Source organism: Molothrus ater, chromosome Z (genome assembly GCF_012460135.2).
Source record: "Molothrus ater isolate BHLD 08-10-18 breed brown headed cowbird chromosome Z, BPBGC_Mater_1.1, whole genome shotgun sequence".
NCBI classification, from domain to species: domain Eukaryota; kingdom Metazoa; phylum Chordata; class Aves; order Passeriformes; family Icteridae; genus Molothrus; species Molothrus ater.
Window position 1 is genome coordinate 34,051,939 of NC_050511.2, and position 21,079 is coordinate 34,073,017.

The 21,079-nt window shown below is 41.8% G+C and overlaps 2 protein-coding genes across 7 annotated transcripts in view; both read right to left on the reverse strand.

The window, feature by feature from the left end:
- Positions 1-8,879: 8,879 nt before the first annotated feature.
- Positions 8,880-11,073, reverse strand: LOC118699790 (interferon alpha-2-like). Its single transcript, XM_036403968.2, has 2 exons — positions 10,485-11,073; positions 8,880-8,962 (listed from the first exon to the last, which is right to left on the reverse strand). The coding sequence occupies exon 1, from the start codon at positions 11,038-11,040 to the stop codon at positions 10,486-10,488; it is 555 nt and encodes a 184-aa protein (XP_036259861.1). The 5' UTR covers positions 11,041-11,073; the 3' UTR covers positions 8,880-8,962; position 10,485.
- Positions 11,074-18,056: 6,983 nt separating this feature from the next.
- The window catches only part of TJP2 (tight junction protein 2), a 43,222-nt gene continuing 40,199 nt past the window's right edge, over positions 18,057-21,079 (reverse strand). For all 6 annotated transcript variants that reach the window (XM_036403047.1, XM_036403046.1, XM_036403043.1 and 3 more), the window contains 2 exons: positions 20,655-20,740; positions 18,057-18,979 (listed from right to left, as the gene is read on the reverse strand). In XM_036403047.1, the coding sequence (XP_036258940.1) occupies positions 18,808-18,979; positions 20,655-20,740 (258 nt within the window). In that variant the 3' untranslated portion in view covers positions 18,057-18,807. The remainder of the gene's footprint in view (positions 18,980-20,654; positions 20,741-21,079) is intronic.

A 21,079-nucleotide genomic window follows, 5' to 3' on the forward strand; every position in this document is an offset into this window, starting at 1 on the left:
CTCTGCAGCTGCAACAGCTGTTTGTTAGGAGATCACCCCTCCTCTTCCCTCTTACCCCACCCCACGACGTCACCACATGTAGCACTAAGCAGGAACAGCACTGCACTTCCCGAGAAAGAAATTTTTATGCCCAAATACTTCCACTGCATTTGCCCGTACCATCAGTCAGCCCAGCCCAGCCCAGCCCAGCCCAGCCTAGCGCAACCTAAACCTACTTTACCCTAACCTAACCTAGCTTAATCTAATCTAAATTGGTTTCTTGCTGTTGTACCAATAAGCTAGTCTGTGAATCCCACTAACTTTATTTCTTAACCCAGAGCAATGTTTTGAAATATTACTGGTGAGAAGAAATGCAAAATTATAATGCTTCTTGTATGCTTAAATCATCAACACTACAACAGTGCTATTGACTCCATCAAATAATAAGGAAGGATGGGAGCACACCCATCCTTTACATTATTTCAGATAGAGGAAAGAATTTTCCACTTATTATATAGAAATGTGTGGGTTTTCATGCCCCTGTGAAATTTGGACACTACTTGCGGAGTGAAAATATGTGTTCATCCTAGTTTACTTCTGCCCAAGGTGTCTGGGATATCTCAGCATAAATCATATGAATACCCTAACTTGTTTATAAAGTCCCTTCTGCCAATAAGTAAGTTTCACCACAGGCATTCATGTTGAAATCACACCCCATCCTCCAGTGAGATTTGAAATCTGATGCTGTAAGTGCAGAGCACACTGAAGATATAATAAGCATGGGATGTTGTGTGTAGGCACAAAATGCTGGAGGGTAAAATGTCCCTTACTGGGTCTCATCCCTGTTGCAAGTGGCACTGAGCTCCTGGCAGGACCATGCCTGTGGTGTCCTGGAGAGGTGTGAAATGCTTCCCTGGCTAGTGAATTCTTTCCTGGCAGGCACAGTGGGGTACTGTGTTTTCCATGGTTATGTCTCCCATCTAAGACCTGAGCACAAGAGTCGTACAGCTACGACTGGCTTTCTTGCCCTATGGCAGCTTACTTTTGCTGATCCAGAATCATCTTTTTCTAGGCCAAAGAATTCCTTTCTTTCTCAGGAGGAAATAATATATCAGTGTTAAATAGAGGGTCAAGCAATCAAGCATACCACTGTTGAAAGGCCCACCCATGAACTGCTTACTCACTCCCCTCTGCAGCTGGACAGAGGAGAGAAAATTTAGCAAACGATTCATGGGTTGAGATAAGGACTGGGAGAGATCCCTCAACAAATACCATCATGGGCAAAACAGGCACCGCTTAGAGATATGAAGTGAACTTACTACTAACAAATCAGTGCAGGATAAAGAGAAGTAAAATAAGTCCTTAAAAAACCACCTACCCTCCACCCATCCTTCCTTGCCAGCTGTACCTCCTACCCAGCTGGCACAAGGAGACAGGGAATGGGTGTTATGTCTGTTCATCACCTGTGGCTTCTCCTGCTGCTCAGGGAGAGGGAGTCCTTCCCCTGCTGCACTGCAGGGTCCCTCCCACAGCAAACAGTTCACTGAGAGCTTCTCCAACGTGGCTCCATCTCATCAGCAACAGCTCCCTCCAAACTGCGGCAACATGTGTCCATCCCACAGGCAATAGTTCTCCCAAAAGTGCTGCAGCCTGGGTCACTCTTCCATGGGGTGCAGTGCTCCAAGGACAGGCTGCTCCAGCCTGGCAGCAGGAGCCCTCTCTCCACAGGCCTCCCACAGGATCACAGCCTCCTCCAAGGTATCTGCCTGCTCCAGTGTGGGGCTCCTCCACGGGCTGTGGGTGGATCTCTGCATCCCTGTGGCCCTGCATGGTCACAGCTGCTTCCCCATGGGCTGCACCACAGCCTGCAGAGGAATGTGGGCTCCAGTGCCTGGAGCACCTCCTCTCCCTTCTTCTGCATTGACCCTGGTGTCTGCAGTGTTCTTCTCACACGTTTCCACTCCTCTCTTCTCTGGTCACAGTTACAACTCCACAACAACTTTTGTTTGATTTCTTCTTAAACCTGTTACCACAGAATCACCATTTCTAAGTGGCTCAGCCTTGGTCAGGGGTGCGCCTATCTTTGGATCCACCAGGGATTGGCTCTGCCGGACATGGGAAAAGCTTCTGGCAGCTCCTCACAGAAGCTGTCCATACAGCCCCTTCTGCTACCAAAACCCCAGGCCATGCAAACCCAATATAAGGCCACCAGCGAGGGCTTGCAGGCTGGATTCCACTTTGGATCCATGGTGGTGAGCACCCCTGGCACAGCCTGGTGAGAGGCAGGGGCAGCTGGGGCAGCTGCATTTGACTGGTGCTGGGGAGGTGCTGCCCAGGAGAAGCCACAGGTGATTTTGAGGGCTTTCCTTTGGCAGCAGTGTGGCTCTATAGAGTCAATGCTCATTTGCTGCTGAGAAAAATATCTCCTGAGATGGTGGCATGTGAAAAGAGTGATGTTGTCCTCCAAAGGGAATGATGTTGGTGCCTGCTTCATGATGAGGAATGAAGGGCAATGAGTAGAGAATCCATTTCAAAGGTGTACTTCTGACCTGAACTATAATGCTCTTATTAACCCACACATTTGAGCGGCAACGCACTGTGGGGATGGAGCCAAGGTACAGGGCTCATCAATCAATCATTGCATAGATATTCAAGTTCTCTTTGGGAAATGTAGAATACAATTCTGCCGGTAGCTTGTAGTTGATCTGGCCAATCAGAACCTAATGCTAGGCCTTAGTACAAAGAATCCCTCTCTAAATTCAAGAGTTTTTCCTGCATACAACTTTCACTTGAAGACACGTGTGAGGTCTTTTTAGCTGTGTGATTTGCAGTGGTGTTTTTGTAGTGTGATGAATACAAGAAAGTAACAGGTAAGAGCTTTTATTAGACTAGATAGAGTGGGAGGGACAGTTGGAGACACTTCTAGGCACACAGATTTTGACAAAGGCTTTTATGCTTAAAACATTTAACACTTTTGTATGCTGCAAAGACATTAAGAGGAAAGGAAATACCAAATAACACTGTTTGAACACATATTAACTGCATATGGGAACAAGAAGGTAAGTCATGGCAAAAAACCCTACCTTTTAATTTGTGGAAAATGAACTTTCTTCTCCACTCCAGTTATTCTCTTGCAGACTAACTTCTGTCTAGAAACCCAGCATCAAAAAACTATTTGTATTGCTGCTGCCATCTCTTAAAACAAGCTTTATGACTGCTCCTCTTATGATAAGACCAAGTCCCACAGGTTTTTAAAAATATAAACAGTTTTTAACTGCATTTGGTTTCCCTGAGTTTTAAAACACATGCAGTTTTTAACTGATTTCATGAGGTAGGGAAAACACATTCTATCTGGGCATGGTGCTTGTGCCAGGAATCTTTGCAAGGGGGTGCTTTATGTAGAAAGTTAATGGCAATCCTGAAATGCTTCATGTGATGTGGAAAGAATTTCACTCTCTTCAAACAGGAAACATCACCAGGCTAAAACATCTGTTCCTTTTATGCACAGCTTTTGTTTCCAAATCCTTGCTATAAAACCAATATGCAAATGTGTTTTTAAGAAAAGAAAACATGTGTCTCAAAATTAATTTTCAATGTTCCTGTTAACATTATATGTCCCTTCCTCCATTATTAGATTTTTTGGCTCTGAGAATTCAAGCCTGCGTTGGCCAGTGGATTATGCTATTTAAAGCACTGGTAAATCACATTTCTGAAATGTGTGCTTAGCTGTAAACACACGCTCCCATGCTATTCATCTCAGTTAAAGTAAACCCTGGGCTGCCTGGGGGCCATGGGGCTGATATGGTGCTGCACCAGCCACTCTTACTTCTCACTAGCCAGTGGAGGTATTTGCACAGTGCTGTAGCATGCTTGTGTTGTGTGACCGTGACTGCTATGGAGGAAAGGAAGGCTGTGTGGAGGCAGCAGAGAAGCAAAGCCATCTTCACTGCAAGCCAGTAATAGGGAAAAGTGTCAGTGCTTTTGTCTGTACTCTCAAGCTGGGCAAAAGAGGAAGCAGCAGCCGTGCCATCTTCATGCCTCTCACACCCAGGAGATTTTATAAACTCAGCAGAGACCCTGGCTTGCAAACAGGTCCTACCTCACCAGAGCTGACTTGCTGGCATCATCTAACAGAGTGAGTCACATCGAAGTTCCTGGCTGCTTTAGGATGAGAAGTGCTGTACTGGGGGAGGCACCCATTGTGCCACAAGGGTCCACGAAACAGATACACACCAGGCAGGGAAGTTAGCTTATCAGGTGAAAATGACGTTTGGAAATGCTTTTGGGGAAAAAAGATGATCCCAGCCAGCCTGTTCAGCTCTGTGCATCCTTTTGCATTTTGCCACCTTGTCCAGACATCCCAAAATTTCACTTGGAGAAGATGTCACAGTCTTACCCTCCTTACTTGTCAATTCCTGTGAGTCCCTGAGGGAGCAGGTCAAATGGCCTCTAGATTGACCCGTGTACTCATAACCAGCTCCTCAATTCTATAGGAATATGCTGATTCAGGGGATTCATTTTCAAGCACTGATTTCAAGCATTGAGCCTACAATATTACCCTAATCCCCAGGCTAAGGTAAACAGCAGAAAGCTACTGACTATCTTCTCTGCATAGGATAAAAATGCAAACCATTGTGTTTCTGTAGCACAGCTTAATCCTGTTTTTCGTTAAAACCTTTCCACACGGAAGCAACTTATTTTTATGATGCAAAGGATGACTTTTTAGGCTGATTATTATAACCTGGTTTTACCGTTCTTAGGGGATCTGAATCTGCATATTCAGGGACATATAATCTGGTTTTTTAGGGTAATAATTTTCTACAATTTATTTTTCTTCAGGGAGCTGTGTAAATAGCATCTCTCATTTTCCATTAAAAAAACCTGGCCTTTATCCTTCATCACGTCCTTCCTTCTCATTCCCAATTAACATCTTTCCAGCAGCATGGGAAATTCACAGGTTTTGCTTTGGAGGCAGTGAAAATATTAACTAAATATCAAAGACATACCCGATTTTGACATGATTCGTGTTTCTGCAGTATCTGCAGCCTCCTAATATATTAGCCTCCTATATATATTAGCCTCCTAATCCACTGCTCTCAGTTTCGTTGCTGGATGAGGCCCACAACCCCATCAAATAAGTTTCTGCAATAATAAAGAGGAATTACTGCTAGATGGGCTGGGAGACTTCACTTTATTGAAGTGTTAGTCCTGACCAAGTCTCTTATAACAGAAGTTGTGATGATAGCTTCTGACATTCTCTAGGAATTTAATGGTTTGCAGAAATACTGAACTGTGGGGAACTGGGAAGGAGAGGGAGATGTGCCCCATTTTTCTTTAAAAATGAACAAACAATCAAACAAACAAACCAAGAAGAAAAAAGAGAAAGCAAACTAAGTGTTTAATATCTTGAACTACTTATAATGATCAGTAATCATGTCCAACATAAATCCTTTTAAAGTACAAGTGAGTAGCTCTGGCAGGATTTAATACTTGTCACAAGGACAACACTGAGTTCCACGGCAGGCTTATTTTTAATTATTAAAATATTAAAGTAATATAATCTCAAGAAAAAATCTGTTATGGCCAATGCAAGGTTTTTCCAAAAAGTGGAGACTAGAACAGAGTACAACTCAATCCAAAGAGACTTTAAAAGAAAGTATATTAATTGATTAAAGAGAGAGCAGCATTTTGAAAAATAGTTGAAGTCAAATAGGCTTTATTATTTTGTTGAAGTAAAGCTTTCTGTTTTATATAAATATGTCTGTCAAGATATTTCCTTTCTGGGAATTGTAACACACAGTACTCCAGTTAAATCCAGAGGAAGTTGTGCAGGTTCTGGTCTACCAAGATAAGAAACTTAAGGAATAGCATAAACAGTAAAAGTTATAGTGAGTAGATGTGTTGGTAACTGGTGTGCAGGGGCCAGATAAAGCTAATTGAAATCTCAGTAGCTGATCTCCTGAGTGTGAATGTTGGCTTTGCAAATGCACTTCCATGCTTTAACAGTTATTTTTTAGAGGGGAATGTTAATTATGTTTACTTTTACATGTTCAAAAACAAATTATATTATTCTCTTAGAACACTGAATTCCTCATTGATGAAGGTAACATGGTTTTAGGATTCTTACTGTGAGCACTTGGGCTCAGCAAGGTTGGTCCTAGAAAATGCACTAACCTTGGAGCCTCTTGTGTAGAGAACTGAGGCAGGACATGAATTTCCCTGTGCTCATCTGCTCATCGCTTGCCATTGCTTATTCTTCACCTCCACTGAAATGAAACCAGTGAGCTACCAGTTCACATGAGATGGGATCTTCAATTTTGAAGTCATACAGAGAGAAAAATAATTAATTCAGGACACAACTAATAAAGAGCCTGAATGGTGTTTAGAAGCATTGTGGGGTTGACAGTCTGTGGCTGCAGAGGGGTGGCCCCACAGCAGCACTGCAATTCCCCTCTAGTTTGCAGGCTGGGCTGTGGTACTAGGAAGGGTGAAGGTTGAGAAGAAATACTGTCTTCACATTTCCTGACAGATGATTGCTCCTCTGGGAACTCTCAGCATTGAAAAAGCCTTTGCACCTTCCTGAGTATATCATGATGTAAGAAGTGTGGAAAATTTTGGTACAAATGACTCATATCTGCCTATATGAGGATTAGAAGATATTTAAATATTAAAAAGCAACGACCTTCTTAGAAATTATCAGTTGCAATCTTATTTGCTTTGTTCTCTTATGTATATTGTTTTCCTTTGCATTAAGTTTCTGAAGCAAAGTAAATTCATTCTGTCAGTAACAACTGAGAACTGACACTTTCTTTCAGGATTTACTGTCTTTGTCACCCTCATTTCTTCGTCTTCTCTCTGATTGCTCCCTGGAAGAACCCAGTGTTCCTCCACAACTGGGAGGGGGAAAACAGATTAGGGCTAGCCCTAACAAGGGGCAGACTGGGCTGGAAGGGGTGAGGACTGGCAGGATGTACCAGTCTGTGGGCATTGTCTTCCCATGAGCAGTTCCTGATCCCTTTTCCTGCCCACAGCCCCAGCCTTGGTGTGGGTCTGCCTGCTCCACCACAGCTCCCCCTGTAACTTCCCCAGGGCTGATCTGAAGGACAAGTATCAAGGGCTAATCCTGGGTGATGGTTTGGAGAGTAATTTCCACAGGCTTCTGTCCCGTTTTGGGATTTTCTTCTGGTTTGGGTTTGCTTTTTTTATTTCCACAATTCAAAAGTTAGGTCAGAGCTGATGGAACAAGCCAAACTGATGGTCAAAGTGCTCTGAACAGCTGTAGTTGATAGTTAACTGAGCTTTGTGAACAATTTTTTCCAAAATAAAGTCTGGAATAAGCATTCTTCAGTTCTGCTGTAGCTCTTCTTAAATTTCATGGGGAAGACAAGGCTTTTGACCCCAGCCCCATAAATCTGTACTGGAAAGCTAACTCTGCATAGATGAAAACTTGCCATTTTTAGTGTCCCAAAAAGTGCAACACAGCTAAGTCCAGCACAACACAGATAAACAAGGTGCTGTGAGACTAGCCATGAGAACAGCCAGGCTGTGACTGGGACCTGTGCTGCACAGCACTGCTGTGTGAGCCTTGTGGAAAATTTATGAAACTTCTTGGCTTAGGATCAGTCCCTTCTTGGAAGGATTTTGTTTCATCGATGCTAAATTTTCCATGGGGATTTGAGACTTCACATTTACTGTTTTATTAATTTCCATTTGAAAACAATGTAATGTATTTGCCTCATCTAACTTCTAGAAAAATGCTAACTGGAAGAAATACCTGAGGGTTTCAGCTAGCTGGGGGCATAATGCACAGCTCCCCTGGTAACACAATGGCAATGAAATATGTATTACTCCAAAATGTTACAAGGGCAAGATGAGGAGAATGATCTTCTGAATCTCCATCTTTCTTACCTTACACTTAAGAATCCTTACCTTTCTTGAAAGTAAGAATTAAAAAAAGCCATATTGGCTTGCAATTTTCTTTTTCCTTTTTATTTTTTCCATGACTATGACTATTCCAGGGTTCCCATATTTAAATGTCTTCTAGATATTGTGTTAATACAAATGATTTCTGTTGCCTCACAGCTGGCCAAAAAGTAATTGAAATCAAGTGTTTCTTTATGAGCTCCTGTCCATCACCTCTAATCTTGGTTTCTATAAGAATAGTTAATTTTTCTTTCAGTTCCCTTCCGTGGACCAATAGCACTTTATTGATAGGCATGCTCATAAAGACCTGAAATACCGTCTTGCCAAAACATATGTTCATTCACCTAAAATTCTTACATTTGTCTCTAATTTCACTTTGCCCTCTAGTGTCCATTCTGATTTATGCCCACACTGCAAAGTACTGTGTTGATTGAAATACATCAAAACAGATTTTTATTTGATTAGGAGAGTTTTGAGGACAACTATGAATTAAAAAGAAAACTTAATGATACAAAAGTTTCTGAACAATTAGTGGGCCATAAATGAACATATTCCCATTGCAACAAGTTAGGCAATAAAAACTGGAATCCCTGACAAGAGAGCAGCTGAAAAATATTTCATGCTATTTTCCAAATTTCTGTAAAAGTAAGACCATTTCAATAACAGTTTTCTGCATTGCAATAGTCACCCAAGGACATCAGAACTAGAAGGGTAAGTAAGCTGAATGTAATTTTATTCTACAGGTTTGAAGAAGTACAAAGAACAAACAAGCAACAGAAATGAGATTTGAAACAGTCCCAGGGTGGGTCTGTTTCAAGTGCTGTTAGTTATGAAGCAAAGAAATACATATTTTTGTAATATTTGCAGCAGGGTGTTACTAAGTGGAAAAATTACTCTGATAATTTGCTCTGGTTTTTTTGGTCTTTTTTGTTGTTCTTGATCATGGGGAAGTTGCTAGCTTCTTTTATTTCTGGTATTTCAGCTTTATCCATAAGATCCATGTCTGCCATCTCTTCTTTACCTTGCATCCATGAGTGGTAGAGAGGAGAGTATGGACACCCTGCAAAAGAGACCTGTGTCATTGATATGACACCTGAGACACCATGCACCATCACTGCTGTTCTCGCCAGTCAGTTTTTTTGCCTGGATACACTTTTTATTATCTTCCCTTTCAATACTTTTTGGAATGGTTGGAGATCAGAAAAAGCTCTGAAGTTGTTCTTTAAAGAACAGCTCTGGCAATTTCAGCCCTCCAGGACTAACACCACCCTCTTCTGGGATCCACAGATATGCTCTCTCCTCAGCTTCATAATGCCAGATCCAGAAGCCTGTGCCAAATGTACAACAGGGTGGCCACAGATAGATGTTTGTTTGGGTTTTTTTAAAAGTTTTTGGGGTTCTACCAAATTTTTAACTCTATTATTTGGGTAAAAGAGACTTGATATACCTCTGTTCCCCTCACAGCAAATGATTAGGGAAAGCACACTGTTTGAAATGGACTTATCCAGGGACAGTTTCCCAAGGGCAAAATCCAGGCCCAGTTTTATTGCAAGCTGTTTTAAGGAATTTGATTATGTTGTAATTATTACTGAAGGCTGTGTGGTTTGGAAGGGAAATTAATTGGAGGGCTATATATCTGTATGGTTCCATTTGAGAGCAAAGGGAAAGAGGCATATTTCATGCAGCAATAAAGCACAGCACTGGGCCGTGATGTTTGAGGTTGCAGTAGCCAGGATGAATATACCCATGAGCAAGTAGAATGTGCCACAGACAGATCTGGCTTTAGGATATTTTGACATAGAAAAGTTACTTCAAATAATCTTATGAAAAAAATTGAAGCGAATTGGAAACACTGCAGGAAGGAATAAAACCCTTGCCCCCAAACAGTTAGAGGCAATATATTTCAATTTAAAGTAACATTGTCCAATTGGGAAGTTACTTCAAAAGCCATAACTACTGCAAAAAAATGTATTATGTTGACAAATCTTTCTAGAATTACTTTACGTCTTTGAACAAAGCAAATGTTAGAATTACTCAAATGTAAAAAAGTTACTTGCTTGGAAAAGAGGATACCAACTCGCAAAGAAAAATGCATATTTTCAACCTAAGTCAGGATCACTTAAATAAGCAGTGTACTACTTTATCTTCGATTGCAGTCTGCATCAGTACAAATCTAGCAATTCCTGTAAGGTGTGGGATGTGTATTTCATTCACAAATATGTGATTCTCTACTTGTAGGTGAAATAGAAATGAAAGGTAGCTGCATGTTTTCTCAGCAGAAAAAACCATAAGATGTCACTTTCTGTCAAAGGCTGCAATATATTCCTAGGGAGTAACCCTCACTGAAAGTTCTTATGGACTAATTTATAGCTAGAGTAGACAGCTTACTTACTAATGAAACAAATTAAATTACATTGAACAATGCATTACATTTGCAAAATTAAATTTCAGAAGCATTATTTAAATACAATAAATATTAACTAGAGCACTGCCACAAGATAGATCATAGAACAAATAATAAATGTTATTTATAATATTTGATTATTAATATTATAAATTATGTGAGATTAAAATCTTTGTACCTTAGTTTTTAAGCTTCCTTGTCACCTTATCAATCAGTTGGAGACATCTCCTCATTTCTGCGCGGCTGATCTCCCAAGAGCACAGGTCGTGTTGTTTATCTTTAAGAAAGCAGTCTATTTTTTGGAAGTACTTTTTCAATTTCAGCCTGCTGACTTCTTTACTCCAAAAGTGTTGGGTGTGCTTTTCAATTACACATGCCTCCAATTGCTCAATTTGCAGATAAAGTGTGTTTTGGAACTGATCCAGTACTGTTCGATCCCAAGCAGCTAGAGTCAGATTTTTGCTAAAGATGTAGAAGATATGTTGGAGGATCTCTTCAATGGCAACTGCAACAGTCTCTTTCTGCCTGCGCTGCAGAACCTGCGTAGGAAATCTGAAGGACATTTTCTCTCTTAGACATTGTTGGGGAAACTCTTTTCCCATTTTATCCAAGAGTTGCAGGCTGTTCTCGATCACTTTTCTTTGCTGCAGAGGGAGGTGGTTGCACTGAAGACTGGAGATGATGGTGATGCTTGACAGTATGAGGCCAATTTGGATCAAGCCAAAAGCATTCATGATAAGGACAAGCTCTAATGTTCCTCCTTTCCTGTGAATAAATTCTGACTGCTATGCTGGTTGCTTTGAAGTTATTTGTAGACTCCCATTTCTTCAAAATCTTGACATTTAATTATTCTGTAGGAGAAGTTGTCTTTCATCATTTGTTGGTTTTTAAGGTTTTCCCCCCTGTGTATGCTTCTGCAACACTTTCATTTTCTGCTTTATGACTTCATAGTCTTTTTCTTGTTCTGTTTTGCTACTTTGTTTTTTTTTTTTTTTTTCTCAGATGGGTATTAGAATATTTATATATATGTTAGATTATTTTTTCTCTTTACTACTAAAATTCTATAGGATGTATAATGAGAATCCAAAATAAGGAGTTACAGAAACACTTGTTTTCTTAATATTCTAGGAGTAGAAGAATATGCTGAAATAAAGTAAATTTTCAATGATTGGTCAGGGACCTGCTGAATATTACTGCCATCTTGTCTCCTATAGTATGATTTATACTTCCAAGCTTCCATTCAGCTTTCTCTACCTATGTTCCTCCAGGAAAAATGTTTTATTTCTCCTCGCTATTATTTCTTATGGATACATATCATTAGAGTGTCTGTGTGTGTGTCTGTGTGTCTGTGTCTGCATCTGTGCCTCTGTGTGTGTGTGTGTGTGTGTGTGTGTAAGAATGTGTGTTAATATGTGGGTTTTTCATACATAAACACTGCTAATTAAATGAAGCCTTGATCTCACTTAGACACAATAAATGCCTTGCAAATACAAACACACTAACATGGGAAGAAGTTAGGTACTTGAATGAAATACTCTTTTTCCCTCATATGAGTAACTGAGCAATAATTAGTATCAATGCCAATTGAGTACAAGTCTGAATTCTGACAATAAATGGGAAGAGAATGAATAGGGAGGACAAAAGGTACAATTCAGCCGTTTGCTTTCCCATGCCATGTAACAGAGGTAGTTATGACTGTCACAGTACTTTGGGATAGATGGCCCATTTTTGATTTTTGGTGAAAACTAATCTTTAGATTTTTGGTGAAAGCTAATCTTTAGATTTTTGGTGAAAGCTAATCTTAAACTGCCATTCTGTTGTCCCCCCTGTCTCCTGTGAATATATACGTGATTAGAAAAGATGTAAGTCATACTGTCTGGATTAAGAGGTCAGATAAACTGTTTTTTTAGTCTGAAACCTGGCTATTTTTTGTATAAAAAGTATAGAAGACTGAAAATAAATCCCCTTGGTTCCTAGGTGGTCCCCAGAGAACAGAGGGGCTAGTTGCAGCTGATTAGAACCAATTTGTCACTCTTAGTCCAGTCACATTCAATGAGATCCCAGAGACACTGATGGTGTGGGTTACACTGTAAATCTGGTCTGGTCTCATTTGTGATCACAGATTCACAAATTGTGCAGTTCAAGGATTCAACACAGTCTGGTTTACTTGAATAAGAACTTTCAAACCCAGATTCACAAATAGTTCAGTTATTTAAGTTACAGCTTCTTGTTGGATTTCCAGAGATAGATTTACTAGACATGAAAAAAGTGTACAGTGCTATGTGCAAGTGTTCCCAGGTGTACTCTGACACAGCTGGGGATCAATTCTTGCCAAGAGGTGTCCCTGCTCTGGGGAGGAGAAAGGAGCAAGCCCATTGACTTGTCTGCAAGGCACTCATGTTCTCATCCTCTGCCATAGGGATTTCAAGCACCAGTTTATACATGTGGGAGAAGTGAATGTGAGACTGCAGCCAAATACGGTTACTGCCAGCATGAATGTGGGGAGGGTGCAGCCAGTTTAGATGTTAATGAAGGGTACAGAGAGAGATTACAAAACCCTGGGTCTTGTGCAAGGGTGGAACATAACACAATAGGGACACCTTGGTGTCACTCCCTTTTTCACCTGGACAAGTGCAGTAGTAAGGGTCAGCTACAATCCTCCTGATGACCTGCCACCCCCTCAGCAAGCCATCCTCCCCACAGTCATTCATCCCTTCGTGACACATCTCATGGCTCTAGGCCTCCTTCCTACAGTATTTTTGTTCTGTTGTTGCACCTACTGCTATGTGGCTTCATTCCCAGTCTGGTAGTCACTCCAAGCAGATTGATGATACTGTTTTAGAGCTTCCTTTATGTTCAGCATGTAGGTATTTGGGAGGCTTTAAAAAGTTGCTTAAGCAAACTTGGACTGGATGTACTGCCAGTGTAAGGAAAAATGCATCCCCTATCACCTATGACAACAAAGAATAACATCAACCAGAGTGGGATGAAAGAAGTGTAACATGAGATGAAATGTTTTCACTTACTGGGAATATTTATTACACTGGAAAACAGAAGTGCATCAGAAATCAGTATAAAACATATGTACTTCAGGAAAATTATTCTCTAATGTTACAACAATTTCCATAAATTATACACAAGTATTTTTCCAAAACTGTAATCATTATATGAGTTTAATCCTTCCAGTGATCTAAACAGACAAACTTCATCATATTTATTATATCTCTCAGACACAAAAGTTCTTTCTTTCCTCTTGCAAATTAGTTTTGTCCAGGTTTCCTTCTTAGTGAAGATCTGAGGACACCACACTGAGTGTCACAGAGGAAAAAAATAGAAGATGGTCTCTTCCCTGTTTCTTAAGAAGATTGGGTAGGTCCAGGTGTCTTATTCTCTTGTCTGTCTTAACATGTTGTCTACACTTTCTCACAGAACAGTTACCCTTGACTTAGTCCACCAGGAGTTGGTTTCTGTTTGTTTTTTTTATCTGTGTTTGTTTAGTAACAACAAATTGTTCGTCCATGGTCAGACAGTTTCTTGATTATTGCACTGAGCAAAGCATAGTAGTGACATTGCATGATTCAGGACACAATCTCCTCTAATCATCTACCTGCACTGCTTCATTCAGGAACAAGCAATTCATTAAAAGTAATGACTGGAAGGAGTAACTGAGTGATACGAAGCTGCAGTACAGATTGCTGTTTATTTCTCTGCCTGTGGGTGAAGCACTCTAAGCTAGAATTAAATGAGGGAAAGAGTTGACACAGCTGTGTTTCCAAGCAGACCTAACAGATCATTACTTTGGAAAGGTTATCTAGTCTTCAATTCACAAAGAAGATTTGCTCCTAAAAGATCGTCTAGCTATATATGTATTCATTACAGGAAGACTAAAGCTAAACATATGCACAGTTTTGTCTTTCTAATATCTTTAAAGGGCTGTAAATTACTTGTCAAATGAAACTTCATATTATATTTTATAACACAATAGAGAAATTAAATTAATATTTGCTATCCATGGGTTCTTTTATCTCAGGCACCAAGGCAAATGGAAATCCTGTGTATAGCATGGCAAATGGAGCATTGAGACAGAACATTCCTACAAAATGGTGATCTTTTGACTTCTTATAACTATACCCTGTGTTGAACCATTTAATCTACTCTAGATATCAGTTTCTTTTCTCCAATCAGAAAACACAAACCACACTGCTTTTAAAAAGTCTGTGTGTAACAAAGGAGTTGGAGTAGGTTTGGCTTGGCACAAGACAGCTTCCTCCCCATCTAGCTTGACACTGCCCATGTAAAAGAAAATATTTTTCTCCATTATGCTTTCCATAGAGCTATGTGTGCCAGTCTTCTCTATTGTTGGTGATGGAGTGGCTTGAGTTGGAAGGCACCTTGTAAGTCCAATGAGGAGTGCCTGAGGGAGCTGGGGGTGTTCATCCTGGAGAAAAGGAGGCTTGGGGGTGACCTTATTGCTCTCTGCCACTGCCTGAAAGGAGGGTGCAGCCAGGTGGGGGGGTCAGCCTCTTCTAGAGAAAGGGCAAGAGGACACAGCCTCAGGTTCAGGTTGGACATCAGGAAGAATTTTTTAATGCAAGGAGTTGTTAAACATTGGAATGGACTGCTCAGGGAGGTGGTAAAATCACTATCCCTGGTGATTTCAAGAAATAACTGGATGGAAACCTTGATGCCATGGTCTAGATGACAAGGTGGTGTTTGGTCAAAGGTTGGACTCAATGATCTCAGAGGTCTTTTCCAATGTAATTGATTCTGTGATCCTGTGATCATCTAGTTCCAACCCTCCTTGCCATGGGCAAGGACACCTTCCACTTGACTAGGTTGCTCAGAGCTCCATCCAGCCTGGCCTTGAACACTGCAAGGGATGTACCACCCACAGCTTCTCTGAGCAGCCTGTTCCAGTGCCTCACTGTGCTCACAGGAAAGACCTTCTTCCTAATATCAAATCTAAAATCACCCTCCTTCAACCTAAAGCCATTGCCCCTTGTCCTACTGCCTACCACTACATATCCTTGTCAAAAGTCCCTCTCCAGCTTCTCTGTAGACTCCCTTTAGGTGCAGAAGAGTGCTGTAAGGTCCCCCCAAGTCTTGTCCAGGCTGACCAGCCACAGCTGCCTCAGCCTTTCTTCATAGGAGAGTTGCTCTATCCCTCTAATCATCTTCATGGCCTCCTCTGGACTCTCCCCAACAAGTCCATGTCCTTCCTGTGCTGGGATCCCAGAGCTGGATGCAGCCTGCAGGTGGGGTCTCAGCAGAGCAGAGCAGAGGGGCTGAGGGCAACTGCTCCCTGGCCCTGCTGCCCACGCTGCTTTGGATGCAGCCCAGGACACATCTGGCTGTCTGGACTGCAAGTACACACTGTTACCTCATATTCAAGTTTTCAGCCACAAGAACTCATGAGTCCTCCTCTGCCGGGATACTCTCAATGAGTTCAACTCCCACTCTGTACTCCGTCTGGGATTGCCCTGTTCCAAGTGCAGCACCTGGCACTTGGTTGAGCGAGCTATGTGGGGCTCTTGTGGGCCCACTTCTCAGGTTTGTCCAGTTTCCTCTGGATGGCATCCCATCCTTTTTCTTTTGTGCCACATGCAACACTCAGTTTCATGTCATCTGCAAACCTGCTGAGCAGCACTCGATCCTCACTGACTGTGTCATTTATAAAGATCCTGTCTTCCAGCTCAGGAGGCCGAGGGCAACTGCTCTTACTGTTCAAAACTGAGGCAAAAAAAAGCATTCAGTAGCTCAGCGCCTTCCTCATCTCTTGTCAGAGCGTTTCCCCATGAGTCCAGTAAAGTTCCGCCTCTTCATCCTGGCTGAGGTGGGTGATCCCTGAGTGGTGGGGGCCGGGAAGCGGGCGAGGGAGCTGCCATGCTGCCGCAGCGGGTCCCGTGGGCCCGTCCCGATGCCGGCGCCGCGGGGGCTGCGGCTGGAAGCCGGGCGGCTCCGGTGGCAGCCCGGGGTGCCGCCAGCGCCTCCCGCCGTCCGCTGCCGGACAGAATCCCTGCCCCGGGAGCAGCCCCGGTACCGCCGCAGCCCCGGGCACCGCGGTACGGACCGAGCTCAAACAGCTTCTCTTGGGAGAGGGACCCCTCAGCTCTGTTACGCCGCATTTACATCGATATATTTCATGTGTTCTGTATATCACACATTTATATTATATTGGCATTCTCTTTATCAATGATCTGGAAAGGGACCAAGTGCCCCCTCAGTCAGTTTGTGGGTGTCACCAAGCTGGGTGTGTGCTGATCTTCTCGAGGGTAGAAAGGCTCTGCAGAGGGCTCTGGACAGGCTGGATCGATGGACCAAGGCCAGTGATGGGAGGTTTAACATCACAAAAGTGTCAGGGCCTGCCTTTGTGAATGCCCCTCATGTTGGGTCACAACAACCCAATAGCAGTGCCACAGGCTGTGGACAGAGCGGCCTGAAAATTGCCCAGCAGAAAAGGGCCTGAGGGTGCTGGTCAACAACAGCTGAACATGAGCCAGCTGTGCCCAGGTGGCTGAGAAGGCCAATGGCATCCTGGCCTGTACCAGCAATAGTGTGGCCAGCAGGAGCAGGGCAGGGATTGTCCCCCTGTCCTGGGCACTGCTGAGGCCACACCTCAAATCCTGTGCTCAGTTCTGGCACATGCTGCAGGACAGACATTGAGGTGGTGGAGGTCCAGAGGAGGGCAATGGAGCTGGTGAAGGGTCTGGAGCACAAGTCCTGTGAGAAGCATCTGGGGGTGTTTAGCCTGGAGAAAAGGAGGCTCAGGGGCTCTCTGCCAAGGAGGTTGGTAGTGAGGGGGAGGTCAGTCTCTTCTCCCAGGTAACAAGTGACAGGACAAGAGGAAATGGGCTCAAGTTGCACCAGAGGAGGTTTGCACTGAAAAAATGGAAAAACCTGTTCATAGAAAGAGCCGTCAGGCATTAGAACTGCCCAAGTAAAGTGGTTGAGTCACCATCTTTGTAGAAATTTAAAAGACATGCAGGTGTGATATGGAGAGAGTTCGGTGGTGGATTTGGCACTGTTTAGTTTATGGCTGGACTTGATGATCTTGGAGGTCTTTTCCAACCCAAATTATTCTAATCTGAGCAGCACAAGTTTCCTCATCCCACTGCTTCAACAAGAAAATTCTACCTTTACTAAGAGGGTGTTACAGAATCATAGACTTCCTGAGTTGGAAGGGAGCTACAAGGATCAGTGAGTCCAGCTCCTGGACCTGCACAGGACCATCCCCAAGAGTCACACCACATACCCGAGAGCATTGTCTCAGGGCTTCTTGAACTCTGTCAGGCTGGTGCTGTGACTGCTGCCCTGGGGAGCTGTTCCAGTGAGAGGTGAACCACCCTCCCAGTGAAGAACCTTGTCCTAATATGGACTATAATGGTTAAGGGTTGGAAGGCACTTTATTTTTAGAAGAGCATTAGAAAACCGTCTTTCATATTGCATCAAAAGAAATTTTTCTTTATGCCACCTTGAAGAATTTTATTGTGTAAGGTTAAAGAGCAGAAATGATGAGGAAAAACTTAATATTCTAAGAAGTAAGTCCCTTGCAGGAACTCTATAGTTTTGCACCAGTTTTAAATCACAGCAGATTTTAGAATTATATTCAGAAAAGTGTGAAGCACACCAATAGCGATGTTTCCCAGTTACTTGAATAGAAGGAGAGGAGACCCTGAACTGAAACAGTGCACTCATGGAAGTCAGCAATTCTAGACTAATACTGTTGAAAATAAAAATGAGATACACAAGGTTTGTCTAGAATATATCATTTATTATTTGCAGTCTGTGTAAATTTTAATATGTGACTGAATTTTCTACACCATTTTCTCTGTTTAAGCACATCCTGGTCTTTTCCAACCACCCAGTCAATTGCACCTTTAATATGTACAGTCAGTATTTATGAATATTGCATATGCATCTATGAACTTAGAAAAATAACACGCAAGGAAAATTGTTACCATGAAACTGATAAAAAATAAAGATAGGTAAAACAGTCAATCCCCTTTTTAGTGTGTTATGGCTTTGCACCAAGTATCAGATGTCAAAACAAACAGCTTCAGATGCTTCTTGTTAAAGGCACTTACTGTTCTTCAAATACACTTTCACATTTAGTTCTAATGCGTTAGAAGTGTATCTCTGGGATCATACTTTTATAACACAGCAGAACAGTCCAAAAGGCAGCATTAATAAAAAGGAAAGAGGGGGGCTTATATTAAAATATGAAAATGCCAAGAATTAACACAAACTTTAAGGATTTGGTCCTTATAAAACAGGCAACAGCATTCAGGCAATAGTGATTTCTTTTCATAGACACTGACAAAATAATATCCCCAAAAAATGAACTCTTCCAGTTCCAGTGTATAGATATGTCTGAGTTGAGTAGCGTACCCTCTAACACCACCCCCAGTAAAAATACAGCCTTTCAAGACTAATTACTGTTCCACTTTGGCTGCGAAGGAAGGAACCTCAGAAGAGTGTTAGACATGGACATGCTAGCAAGCCTACAACTCTGTGTCTCTGTATCTGGATGGCTGTCCATAATAGCCCTTCTTAGAGTGGTCTGCCAGCTGCCGGCGGTACTCCTCTTCCTCCTCCTCCGCATCGCTGCCGTAACCGACGCGGTTCTCCAGGTAAGGTCTAACAGGAGCCTTCTGGGGTTCTGGAGGCCTGGAGCTAACATAGCAGAACATGCAAAGAGAAAAAGATCATGTCTACTCCCATTATGAAAAACCAAAAAATACCATCTGCTTTACGGCCACATCCAACTTAGAAAGGCAGATGGATCAAATGAAACCCCTTCTAGACAATAAAAAACTGCATGACTATGGTAAACCTATCTGGAGAGGCATCTTATTTCCATCAAGCTGGAGGATGATGCTCAATATGATGTACTCAACCTACCAGGAAAAATGCCAAATTTCAAATTTTAAACTGCACACACCAGAGACATCAATAGCCTCACAGTACTCTATTCCTGAGCAGAGAGGTTTCCAGCCTTGCTACAACCCCAACTGACATCTCCCTTAATTAGTTTTGCACAGAATTTTTTCTACGCCTCCTTCTTCTTTTGCATCCTCAGTCTTCTGTCTCAAAGTCCAGAGACTTCTTATGTGACATTTCCTAAATTGGTAGCCTTTTCACTCAAATTGGTAGTCTTTTCAATCATAGCTCTCACTAAGGCACTTAGCCCTAAAAGTGGGCAGAAAAAACCCACACATTTGCTTTTTATACACTATGGTGCTACACATTTGGCATGACATTAAGCAGACATAGAAAAATAGAATCTGTCAAGGCAGGGTATTTCCTCAGTTTCAAACCTATGATTTTTGCAACCTCTACTCTGGAAAAAAAAAGATGGTATTCTCCTTACATCTTTCTCCCAGGGATTAAATACTCCCTTCTAGGCCAATCATTAACACTCCAGTAAAAAGCCAACAACACTGATTTCTACATGTAAGCAAATACTCTGCAAATGTGGTGAAAGATTAATTTTCATTATTTTTATAAAGCTTCCAATGCTTTGTAAAAAATAATGCTTTTCTGAACCTGCCAAGAAATCCAGGAAATACCAGTTTTCCATCTTTGCATTTTAGATTATTTCCTGTGACATCAAAGCATTTGACTCACTAGAAAAAAAAAAAGTTCCATTTCTACTGGCTATTGCTAAAATGCAAGAAAAAATTAAGAGTCCTGAAGAGCAGAAGACAAAATCCATCCCGCAGTGTGTTAGCTCTTGCATAGGTGTCAAGTCCTAGAAATGTGCAGTGTGTAGGGTAAGATAGTGCAGTGGTCGACCCATCCAGAACTTACTGAATTTTAATGAAAGACTACTACTTTCATGAGATTTGATGAGTCACCTGTATCAAGTTTCATCCTTAGCTTACTTAGCCACACTACATATCTGTAAAGAAGAAGCATTTAAGTAATTAAGTGTTATTAGAACAGCAAATATTTGTTAGGATAGACTAACAGTCATCAAGTACCTAGCACAGGTAGAAAGGACATCAGAGGACACAAATGCAGGCCAGCTTCTGTAACACTGATTGGGGGAAAAAACTGTCTCTGCAAATATTTCAGTGAAACAATGTAGTATTTCTTCCCAGATGACTCAAATACTATAAATTAACTTGCTATAAATGAACTAAAAGGAAAAAAAAATCCTGAAATGAGTTCCCTGAAGAGTTTGCTAAAATTCTGCCCCACCTTTATGATCATCTTTGAGGCATCACAACAAAACAATATACCAAGGCAGGATGACTTGTATGAACAAAAACTGGCAAGATCAGTTTTCCTCCTGCCAGCAAAGTCCAGAATTGAGACAGAATGTTTGGAACTGGATACACCTTACCTCATTGGCTGGGGCCAGCTCTGTTCTGACTTCTGTGTTTTGACAGGGACAGCATAAATATCTGGATGCTTTTGGGCTATTTCAATCTTTAAAAGAAAGTAGAAGAAAATAATTGTTCTTTTTTGATCCTATATTTGCATCTAGGATCTAGCAGGACAATGCTACATCTGAAATAATTAAAGCACGAATTGGTAATATCCTACTGATATTCCTACAATTATATCATCTTTTGCTAGAGTACTAATTCAAAGCACTCTTGAGAACAATGGATTGTCAAAAGCAACAGGATTATAAGAAGTCAGGTTTTTATAGTTACAACAGGAAACCTTAAAATATGACCTCTTTTTATACACAAATACACACAATGAGTGAGAGTATGTCTCTGAGTGCGGTTTCCCAAACTTCTCCCTCCATAAGCAACAAAA